Genomic DNA, 12,509 nt, shown 5'->3' with positions numbered 1-12,509 from the left:
ATGTGAATGTGAATAGGACATAACGAAGACATTATGCCCGGTTGATATTGCAGATAGTATATCATCTTTATTTTAATAATTCATATATAGTTAAAAAGTCATGGTAATAACGAACGGGTTGTCTTTGTATATCTAATCAAATATTCTTTCTGTAAACGCCTAATTGAATATTCAGTCTGTAATTTATTAAATATTTGCCTTAATGTTTATAATCGCTGTGACATTTTGGGTATAGAATCATCGGAATTTACTTCGGCAACAACTTTGTTTAAGATTGGAATTTGTTTACAAATTGCCTTCGAATGGAATATTTGGTGGCATCTTTTAGCTGTATACGACTTCTCCCTCCATGGTTTTCAATGTTTGCAAAAATTACATTATTCGATTTGTCTTCAATTTGTTTAAGGTCGGTAAAGGGTCTGTGAACACCTCTCGTCGACATTTTAGTCAAATTACAAAGTAAGTACGTAACTGATCAACATGCTTTAAAAAGTCCGCAAGCTCGCCGTACTTTTTTTCTTCTTCTTCCTCTTTATAAGCAATTCTGCTTATAAAGAGACTCTCATTGGCGGACTAATAGCTCTATGGAAGGTTTTCACTCCATCTTGGCCGTCCGATACTTCTTCTACCGATTGGTGATTTATCTCTTGCTATTTTGACGACGCGGTTCTCCTCCATTCTGCCCATGTGGTTATTTCATTCTTTTTTTCTATTTTGTGTCCATTCATTTATACACTGTATGTTACATTTTCTTCTAATGTCTTACCTTCTCTTTAGATCTCTCAGCATATTTCTTGTAATTCTTCTCAGTACTCTCATCTCTGCCGTTTCCAGTAACCTTTGCGTTGTGGCTGTGTCAGGTCTTGTTTCTGAGGCATATGTTATTATTGGTCTTACACTGGCTTTATTAATTCTTGACTTCATCTCAGTGTTAATGTGTCTGTTTCGCCATGTAGTATTATTAATGCATCCTTCCAGTCTATACCTATTTCTGTAGATTCTGTAAGTTGTCCATCTATTCTGACTTCCATTTTGTTGTTTTGGTAGATGTTTTCGATAGTTTTTATAATATTTAGGGAAATTTATCTATTATACAGAAGATGAATTACATCTTTGAGTCTTACTCTGTCAAACGCTTTCTTTAGGTCAATCAGACACAGAAATGCTGATCTATTATACTCTATTGATTTCTCAGTAATTTGCTTTATAACGAATATTGCATCTATACACGATCTTCCACTACGAAAACCATGTTGTTCATCTGCTAAACTTATCCTCTGATTTATTAGCACTTAACATCAGCAGAATTTCTGAAAACTTAGTACCTACAAGTTATCATACAATAAAAAAGTTACTTACCTCTACAACGGCGATACCAATAGCTACTCCACCAATAATCTTCGAACTCTTTTCCAATTCGATTTGCAATTTTGCTACACATCCCTCGGGGTTAACATCATTGTTTGTACTTGGGCACTGAACGTTTATGTTGCGGCAACAACTGAGAGGGATTTTCCTGTCACCATAGTCTTCAGGTCCACGAACACCACAACATTTTAACTACAAAATTTAAATAGTTTGGTAGGGAGTCACCAATTATTTAATGTTAGTTCATCGGAAGAAATACATATAAGTTTGTTAGAAGACACTCTTCGAAAGAATAATACATATGAACATCACAATGGACTAGCAAAAATTAAATGTAATATCTATCTATAGCCCGAGGATTGCAAACCTAAGGAGGAACGAGAGGCATTCTACGAACAGTTGCAAACCATCCTGGATGAAGTACCTCATGAAGAACCCTTAATTCTTATCGGTGACTTTAATGCACGAATCGAAAATGAAATAGTTCCAGGATTAAAACAAAGATTTAATGAAAACCTTCTTCTTCTTGATGTTCCGCTCCTATCGGAGATTGGAAATCATTCTGGCAATTATAATTTTGTTGGTTACGCGCCTGAATAGTTCAATTGAACTGCATCCAAACCATTCACGGAGATTGCGTAACATCGAGATTTTACGTCTTCCTACGTTTCTTCTGCCTTTGATTTTACCCTGCATTATATTCCTTAGTAGTTCGTATTTTTCACCTCTCATAATGTGCCCCAAGTATTCCAATTTCCTGATTTTTATGGAATTTAAAACTTCGCATTGTTTTCCTAGTTGTTCGAGAACTTGTTCGTTTGTTTTGCGATCCTTCCATGATATTTTCAAAATACGTCGGTAACACCACATTTCGAATGCTTCTAGGTTTTTAATGTTGGATTTTTTAAGTGTCCAAGCTTCAACCCCATACAAAAGGGTAGGGAAACTATAAAATCGAAGCATTCTTATTGGGAGCGATATATTGATATCGAGATTACAAAAAAGTTTTCACATTCTATTAAAAGCTGACCGTGCAATTTGAATGCGGCATCTTATTTCTTTTGTCTGATCAGTATCTTCTGTGATCCATGCTCCAAGGTATTTGTACGAAGATATTTGTTCAATTTCTGTATTATCTAGTCCTAGCTTAACTTTGATGTTTTCTGCTTTTGTAAATACCATGAACTTGGTTTTCTTCAAATTTATTTTTAGTCCATAATCGTTGCAATATATATTTAGTTGTTCAGCAAGGTGTTGCAGTTCTTCTAGTGTTCCTGACAGAAGGACGGCGTCGTCAGCATATCTTATATTATTAAGTGGCTCACCATTTATTATAAGGCCCTCACTGACATCGGCAAGCGCTAATTCTGAGATGGCTTCATTCTATAAATTGAATAACAAGGGTGATAAAATACACCCTTGGCGGACCCCACGGCGAATCTGGATATCCTCGGTCAGTTCATTTTCAACTTTAACTTTTTCTGTTTGGTTCCAATAGAGGCTACATATGATTCTAATGTCTATACTGACTATGTTTTTATTTAATAAAATTTCTTTAAGCCGATTATGCGGCACTCTGTCAAATACCTTCTCAAAATCAATGAAACAGGCATATACTTCCTGATTTATATCTAAGCATCTCTGCGAAAGAACACTTACTGCAAACAGTGCATCTCGTGTTCCCAGTCCTTTCCTAAATCCCATTTGTGTATTACTTATGCCTTCATCTAATTTCTTATGTATTCTATTATGAATTACTTTTAAAAACACTTTCAAGACATGACTCATTAAGGCTATGGTGCGATGTTCATTGCACTCCTTTGCATTGGCTTTTTAGGGTAGCAGTATGAATGTTGATTGGAGCCATTCTTTAGGTATTATACCTGTTCTATATATGGTATTGAATAGATCCAAAAGAAGATCAATAGATTCAGTATTCACAATTTTGAGTAATTTGATAGGAACTTCATCAGGCCCGGGAGATTTACCATCTTTAGCTTGTTCCATTGCACATTCAATTTCTTCTCGTATAATGTCAGGCCCAGTATCATCCTTAAATTCTTTTGGTGCTTCTGCTCTCTCGTTGTCTTCAAAAAGTTGTGCTATAAATTGTGCCCATCTCTGCATTTTTTGGTTTATATCTGTTATAAGTGCACCACTTTCATCTCTTAGTTGCCTAGTTTGACGTGTTTTTCTCATTCCTATTAATTCTTTAATTCTTTTATGCATGTAAAAAAAGTCATATTTTTTCTCAAGTTCTTCTAGTTCTTGGCACTGCTCATGTAACATTCTCTCCTTAGCTTCTTTTATTATCTTTTTAATTAATCGATCAGTTTCATTACATTTAATTGGATTTTTTGTTTTGAATGATTTTCTTTCGTTCATTAATAGTAGTATTTCTTCAGTCATCCAGTCTCTATGTTTTCTTTTCTTTGGTTTTAAGTTTTCACTTGCTGTTTTAATTATTGCTACTTTTATATTTTCCCATTTCTGATCAATGTTATAACTACTTTTATTCAGTTCTTGGGCATTACGTAGATTTTCAGCAAGAGTTTTTACAGTTTGTTCCTTTGTTTGTGGTTCCCTTAATCACTTAATATCAATTCTACTTTGTGTGGGTTTTTTAACCAGTTTCAATTTTGTTCGTAATGTGACTACTATGGGGTTATGGTCTGAACCGATGTCTGCTCCAGGGTAAGTTTTGGCAGACAGTATAGAATTACGAAATCTTTGTCTAATGAGGACAAAGTCAATTTTATTTCGGATTAATGTTTATTAATGTATAAATATTAAACTCTTGTTTAATATCTTTGGATGGTTAGATCATAATATTGATTAATTAGCCTAATGATCCACTCCCTCAAGATAGCATAATGAGATATAAATGCGAAGGAATTTCTGAACAAAGTTTCAAAGCAGTTTGTATTAGCAGCGACAGATGCCCAGCAGTTGAAGAGAAGATTGATGTGGAACATTTAAGCGTTTTTCACACACTTCCACATATGTCGTACCCGTCCGGGAATCTGGATTTTAGGAGAACATTCTTTCATGGTATACTTGAACTCGGTGAAGTATATTCTATGCACATTCAGGAGCACCAAAATCTTTGTTTTCAGTAAGTGTCTTTTATTCTTCTTCTTCTTCGCGCGACTAGAATTACTCCTGTTTGTCTGCCTCTTATTATGTTTCAGTCGTTGTTGACTGTACATTATCTTTCCACCTTTTTGGCGGCCTTCCAACGGGTCTTCTGCTATACGGCTTGTTGTTTTTACAGATGTTCGCTAATCTATCTGGTCCCATTCAGTTTACATGTTCGTTCCAGTTTTTTTTCTTGTTTTTATACACCTGTTAATATTTTGAATTTTGCATTGTTCGCGTATACTTCTGTTGGTTTTTCTGTCTCTTAATGATATGCCCGCCATTGATCTTAATACTTTCATTTCGATATTGTTGATTTGTTGTTTCGTCTTTCTTGTATCGGTCCTTGTCTCCGCTGCATATGTTAGAGTTGGTCTTACTGTTGTCTTGTATACTTTCATTTTGCTTTCCGTGATCAGATATTTGTTTCTCCATATGGTTTCTCGGATGCAGCCACTTACTCTTGCCGCTTTTGATGTTTGCCTTGTGATCTCTGTTCTTATATCCCTGTCACTAGTGATCTCTACTCCTAGGTAATTGAATTTCATTACTTGTTCTACAATTTTGCCGTCTATTTCTAGTTTGCATCTACGCGGCTCTTTACTGATCACTTTTCATATCAATCATACATTTAGTTTTTTCTACTGATATTCTCATATTAAGTTTTTTTGCTGTGATATTGAAGGTGTGGAGCTGCCTTTGTAGGTTATCTTCGTTATCAGCAATTAGTACTGCATCATCGGCATAAAATAGTATCGTAATTTTATGCGCTCCCATGTGGTATCCGTGTCGTTTTCTTACTTCGTGAATTATTTGATTCATCACCATATTGAATAACAATGGGCTGAGCGAGTCTCCTTGGCGGATTCCTCCTTTTAGTTCTATGCATTCTGTTTCCCCTGTTGGCATTATAACTCTGGTCTTGTTGTTCTTGTTAATATCATTAATTGTCGTTATTATCTGATAGTCTATTTGTTCAGCTTTTAATAAATTTAAGATGTCATTTCGCTTCACCCTGTCAAAAGCACTTTTTAAATCTACAAAGCACATGTATGCTGGTTTTCCATATTCAATAGACTTCTCTATTATTTGTCTGATAATAAAAATTGCGTCTATTGTGCTGCGGTTCTTCCGGAAGCCTTGTTCATCTGCCATGTTCGCTTTTTCCTCGATTTTATCTTTTATAACTGCCGTTAACAATTTTAATGTACTATTCATCAGACTAATGCCTCTATAATTTTCAGGATTTCTCGAATCTCATTTTTTAAGTATCGGTAGCAGGAGACTTTCCTTCCATTCCGCTGGTACTACTCCGGTATTTATTATATCGACGAATAATTTTAGCAGCCATTTGTATAGTGTTGTTCCTACATATTTTAGCAGTTTATTGTTTATCTTATCAGAACCAGGTGCATTTCTGTTTTTTAATTTTTTTATTCGTTCTTGTAGCTCTTCTTCTGATATTAGTACTCTATCGTGAGTTTCGTTAATGATTATTTCTCTGTTCTCTTCTTCTCCTTCTCCATATAATTTCGTGAATTGCTCAGTCCATTGTTCGCCCGTAATGTTATCTATGCGTACAAATTCATTAATTTCTGTTTTTTGTCTCCTTATCATCTTCCACACCTTTTTCTGGGATCCATAGAGGTCGTATTCCATATCTTTGATAAATTTCTCCCAGTGTTCTTTTTTGATGTTATCTATTTCTTGGTTTACTCTATTCCTGATTCTCACGTCGTCTTCTCGTGCCTCCGGTGTCTTCACTCCTTTGTATGTTAGGAAAGCTTGTTTCTTTTCATTTGCTAGTGTCTTTTATTCTTTTTACTAATTCTTTGTTTTTTTCTTTGTTATTCCTCTTATTCCACATTCCACTATATCCTTGAGACTCTAAATACATGTTAAATGGTGCCCTAACGTGCCTCTAATTTGTTACAGTATCTTTACGTCCTCCAATAAGGTCAGAAGACATCAAGCGCATCTAGAACAACTGGATTCAGGATGCTCAAGATCGGATACGATGGAATTATTTACGGGAGACCTATGTTCAGTAGTGGACGCAAAACGGCTAATGATGATGAGTATGTTGTGGGTGCGAAACATGGCTGATGACAAAAAATACCAAAAGAAAGCTAGAAGTAATCATGAATGTGTTGCTTGTGTGAGTCCATTTCAAATAGGTAAAAAGAAATAAAATAAGACTTACTCACAATCAATTTAATTTTACTACCAAAACGACTGGTTTCGCTTTCTACACTTTGCAAAGCATCTTCAGGTCAAACGGTACAAAGTAAATGAAATGGTGCCGGTACAAGAATTATTAGTTAATGATTCGGGAAGCATAGTTCAAACTATCCTGGATTGGGAGACAATATTTGGTTCTATTATCCAAAACAGAGTGCGACCATAACTCTACCAACTGCTCAAAGAAGCACTGATCTCAGAATTCGTTAAATTTTAGAGGCTTGAAAAGAGACAGAGAAAAGCCCAGATAGTAAAATGCTGGGCACAAAACCAGAAAGAAGAGCACAGAAAAGGTGACAGAATGAAGTGGCAGTGAGAGAGAGAGAGAGAATGAGAGAGAGTGAGATACAATAGAATACAGTGTGTAACTGGGATCAATCCTTAAAGCAATGACTGAAGAATCTGCCAGCAGGATGGTTGGTAATAAACATAAAATTAAAAATTATACCACAAGAATCTACTCGTAACGTTATAGTTGTTAGTAAGTATAGTTGTGCAGTAAAAGGATTAAACAATATCTATTAAATTAATATGAAATTATGTATAATATTTTGAGTTGTTTGTTGATTAATAATGACTGAGTGAAACATAACGATTATTGTCAATTTATTTGATGTATAACTGCTTAATGACACGAATTTTACAATATCATGCAATAAATGTAATAATAATCAAATTAAATATAATTAACTAGTAATGCGGAAACATACAAATCAGTATATATATTTACTTAAAATGTATAATATAAATATGGCTTATGGATTTTTTTACTTGTCTTTTCAATTCATTTTAGGAGTTCTTTATTCATAATGTCAAATGTTTTAGTTTTTATAAAAACAGTTGAAGATTGTTTTTATAAACAGTAACCAAAAAACGGCGAATCTCAGTATATATTATGTGTATGTACAGACTCGCGTTAAGTTCCCTACAAAATCTCTATATTTCGAACTAAATCAATACATTTTTATGCACTTGGTAATTTGAACGAAAACAATCATTGCTATATACCAAAACGACGTTCGAACTCATCGGCATCCAAAACTCGACAATTGAAAGTTGCTGAGAGAAAGAGGTGGAAAGGCGTATTAACGCACCTTTGTTTTTTTTTTATGATTAATTTGACTACACACTTCTCACGAATTGGTTTGTTTAGTTATTAGTTACTGTCAGTCTTTCGTTGGTATACAGATTAAAATTTTGTTAGTCATGAGCCCTAGAAAGTGTACATGTTTGACGATTGCTGAAAAGAAGAAGTTAATCCAAAAAGTAGAGGAAGGTGAGAAGAAAAGTAATGCGGCAAAAGAATTTAATATTCATCTGAGTACTCTCTCAACCATAATAAAGCACAAGGAGAAAATTAATGCTGCTCAAATTGCTTGAGTACGGAAAAGAACTACTAAAGGTGAATTTCCTCGTTTGGAAGAAAGTCTGGTCATTTGGCTGAGACAGTGTAGAGAACAAAAAGTGTCTATTAGCGGAAACTTGTTGAAGGAAAAAGCAAAAGAGTTCGCGTCTACACTAAGCATCAAAAATTGCGGCAAGTTAAGGGTGGCAAAAAGAGAAATGGAGTTGTGTTTAAAAAAGTTTGTGGGGAAAGTGGAAGTGTTGATGCAGTCTGCTTAGATTGGCACGATAAATTGAAGACCTTGATTGAAAACTATGATGCACGAGTCATTTTTAACACTGTTGAAACTGGCCTATTTTTCAAATGTTTACCAGACAAGAAGCTTATTTTTAAAGATGAAAAATGTCATGGGGGAAAACATAGCAAAGAAAGGTTGACATATTTACTTGCAGTAAATATGGACAGATCGGAAAAACTTTAAAGCAATAGTGATAGGAAAAGCAATGAAATCGCGATGTTTCAAAGGTGTGAAATCGTTTCCTACGGATTATCGTGCTAACAAAAAAGCCTGGATGACGACAGACCATTTTAACAATTGGCTTTTAACAGTTAATGGGAACATGAAACGACAAAAGCGGAAAATTTTACTATTTTTAGACAATTGCACTGTCTAGAACAGTCCTCCTACATTGTCCGACGTGGAACTCTACTACTTTCCGCCAAATACGACTTCCAAATTCCAACCATTGGACCAAGGGATCATCTATAATTTAAGGACGTTCTGTCAAGAAATTGTTAAGCGCGTTTTAGAATCTCCCGACAAGCAGCTAACTGCAAATATCATGGTTCTGACAGCTATTTTAATGATTGACAAGGCATGGAGAGGTGTAGCACCCCTAACAATTCTCAACTGCTTCAAAAAATCCAGTCTCTTAAAAGAAGATCAGGAAAATCTTTCAATACTAATGGATGATGAAGAACCAGCAATAGAACCATTAGTTGACATCAGCGGTGTGAGTTTTTTTGACTTTGTTCAAGTGGATGAAGATGTTGCTCTCTCAGGTTCACTAACCGATGGCGAAATTTTCTCTCACAAATTTCGAACCATTTGATATTTCAAACACTCAATAATTCGTCATATTTTAAGAGTCCCTCGAGTTTGGAATTAACGAGAGTCGACTGTATATGATCTCTCTGGCCAGAGGTTGAGGGACTCTTCCCATGAACGGTGCACGAGATCGTAATGGTGCAGGGAGTAGTCATTCGAGGTTAATCCTGACAAGACTGCTGTGATTCCGTTCACTCGGAGAAGGGCTTGTGGACCTAACAAAGAGCTTACTTTCTATGGTAAAGCTTTATCGGTTTCCAAGTCAGTGAAGATCCTAGGAGTGATCCTGGATTCTAAACTTTCATAGGAGGAACATACCGTCGCCAGGTTGAAGAAAGCCGCTGCAGTTTTCTGGGCGTGCAGAAGAGCTTTCGGAGCCAATGTGTGGTGGCCCCGGGCTAGACTGGTTTCAGCTAAGGCCCAGTTGACTAACCTGTAGCGGTTGGCATCTCAGGAGTCATGAGGACCACTCTCACAGCGGCTCTTGAGGTTCTGCTGGATTGACTTACTCTGCGTCGTATTGTAGAGGTATGGCAGCCTATCGTCTTAACTGCTCCGGATACTTGGTTGGGAATGAATGGGCGGATGGACCATTGTGACATTTGAAGGCAGGCCCTTGATTGTTATGCTGTGCTCTCTATGGTACAGGACAGCATGGTTCGCCCCAATTTAAGTTATCATCCTCATTTTTGTCTCTCGGCTCCCATGCTTCAGTGTTTCAGGCCGAGATCTTTGCGATCCTGGTATGTGTTCAGGAGATAGGGCTTGCTCAGACAGGACCGGCTCTATCTGCTCTGACAGACAAGCAGCGGTAAGGGCTTTGGAAGCGCTCAAAGTCAACTCTAAGCTGGTTCTTGAGTGCAAGAGAGCACTTGCTGATGTTGCGCTGACCAATAGGATTAACTTAGTATGAGTACCACGATACACTAAACTCAGGCGGAATCTATATCTGCTTTGATTGGCGGATAGCCCACAGTGCCGTCTGAGTAACGATGAAGGGGAAACCTCCTCACATGTCCTCTGAAAGTGCCCGGCACTGGAGTACCAGAGGTGGCAGATCCTGGGTTTGGCCTTTATGCAATCGAGCCAAATGAGGGAGTTACCCGTTTTATAAGTGTCTGAAGAGCTCACAGATGGGCCCTTTCACGATATACCATAATCAATAACCTGGCCAGAGAAACTGGATATATGGGATGACTGCATGGAAGAACATAACCAACTGATTCCTGATGAGTTACAAAAACTGGAAAACGATGACCATCACACATAAATAGATATAAGAAGATCCTTTTTCATTAACCAAAGAAGTCCTTGCCCAATTGGAGACTGTCTTCTTAAGTGTCATGTGGTACAAAATAGGGATCATCAGAAACGACGGAATAACTTACACTGCCCATATTGTTCATTTCGAGGGCTTTCACGCATCATCACACATAACAAAAAGAAACTTTACAGACACATTCAACTCTAAACGCATAAATGTTGCCGGATAGCAACAAAACAAAAACTATAAATATAAAAGAACTTGCGCAATGTTTATGGTTCTACTATTATTATTATAAAATACACATATAAATAAAAGTTACAAAAAATATAGCGAACGTATCATATGGTAGCTAGTATGTAGACAAATTGGGATGTGTTTCATTGATTTCAAATGAAGTATGTTGCCTTTAGGCAACATATGAAAGGATTAGTCCTTTATTTAAGGATTAACTACACAATTGATAAATTGCGTTAGGCTTTCACGGCCATCGTCTAACTTATTAAACTGTTTATTCGGGCTGTTGGGCCGTTGTCTTCTGTTGAGATTTGTTCTCGACGTTTCGCCAACACTAGGGGTTGGCATCTTCTGGAGATGTTGATGCTTCGCTTGTAAGCAGAAACTGACGACGCGTTGTACTACAGAGGCAATATTTATAATTCCCACTCGCCTCCCCTCCACTGGTTTCGGCTTGAGGGGGCGTGTCGTTGTTTATAGTAGCTTTTCTATCTCCGTGTTTGGCGGGAAGGGCGTTTGTGGATTTTGCGTGTGAAACACGGAGATAGAAAAGCTACTATAAACAACGACACGCCCCCTCAAGCCGAAACCAGTGGAGGGGAGGCGAGTGGGAATTATAAATATTGCCTCCGTAGTACAACGCGTCGTCAGTTTCTGCTTACAAGCGAAGCATCAACATCTCCAGAAGATGCCAACCCCTAGTGTTGGCGAAACGTCGAGAACAAATCTCAACAGAAGACAACGGCCCAACAGCCCGAATAAACAGTTTAATAAACTACACAATTGTTCGACCAAACAATAGCAAAAAAGTTTTATCGCAATTTTAGAGTCCCAAGTAAATATTATCTGATTGAATCATAGTAGTGAGTAAATACTTACGAATCTTTGGGTGACCTGCATAGTTTCGTTGGCTTCCTGGCTCACATACATTTTGTCGAATGTTTCTTTCATGCTCGTAGTAAGTACGGAGTTAAACGAGTTCTTGTCTTTTATTTGTAAGAAGGCGTAAACTCCGATGGCAACTTGCAGGATGAATATCGTCAGGAGGATGATTGCATACTGAAACAAAATAATAATTATTAATATTTTGATCTTACAGGTCATTAGATGCCGACAATATATTATAAAAATAGTAACGTAATCTTTTTATTTTATCTTATTTACGGGATCACTGCATTAAGAATCATAAATTAAAGTAAAATGTTAGGCAGTACAATCAAGTTAAAAATATAAAAATAAAATCCGATTACAATTGCTTAAAGTCTTATTCAAGGTTTGACAATGCACTTTAGCAAAAACCTTAAAACTGAAAATTATCCAGTATCCTAAAACATAGACATATCAAGGCAAACCGAATAAGATAGGCAGGTCACGTGGTACGATCAGAGGATGACAGAGTGTTAAAGACAGTGTTTTTTGAAAGACCAGATGGTAGAAGATCAGTAGGCCGACCGAGAAAAAGATGGAAGGATGATGTTAAAGCCAATTTATCTAGAATTGGGGTACAACAATGAGAAATAGAAGCGCAAGATAGGCGCTTTAGACTACTGGCTCTGCGAGACCGTTTGGCTACTAGCGTCAAATCGCTGATCAATGGTTTGGAATAGAAGGTAGACCTATTGCATTTGAGTCTTTGGGCAGGTTTCATTCCGCCCACGACTAGTGCTTCCTTTGACTGCGGACCACTCTTATTAACGTTTGAATTGGTGCAGAGAACGGCAACATTGAGTGGCAGAATTGCATAATGTAGCATTCCGCAATGAATCGCGATTTTGTTTAGGAATGCATGATGGTCATAGGATGGTAAT

General features: G+C 36.8%; 1 protein-coding gene across 2 annotated transcripts in view; it reads right to left on the bottom strand.

Annotated features, from left to right (window-relative positions):
- LOC140449536 (CD63 antigen-like) overlaps window positions 1-12,509 on the bottom strand; it is a 130,318-nt gene that overhangs the window by 17,670 nt on the left and 100,139 nt on the right. Inside the window, exons 3-4 of one of the 2 annotated variants that reach the window (XM_072542740.1) lie at window positions 11,581-11,760; window positions 1,360-1,560 (exon numbers count right to left, since the gene is read on the bottom strand). In XM_072542740.1, coding sequence (XP_072398841.1) covers window positions 1,360-1,560; window positions 11,581-11,760 — 381 coding nt within the window. The remainder of the gene's footprint in view (window positions 1-1,359; window positions 1,561-11,580; window positions 11,761-12,509) is intronic. The other variant, XM_072542739.1, reaches the window with a different exon arrangement.

Source organism: Diabrotica undecimpunctata, chromosome 9 (genome assembly GCF_040954645.1).
Source record: "Diabrotica undecimpunctata isolate CICGRU chromosome 9, icDiaUnde3, whole genome shotgun sequence".
Taxonomy (NCBI): Eukaryota; Metazoa; Arthropoda; class Insecta; order Coleoptera; family Chrysomelidae; genus Diabrotica; species Diabrotica undecimpunctata.
Note: the sequence above shows the minus strand (reverse complement) of the source record. Positions and strands in the feature narration are given on the sequence as shown.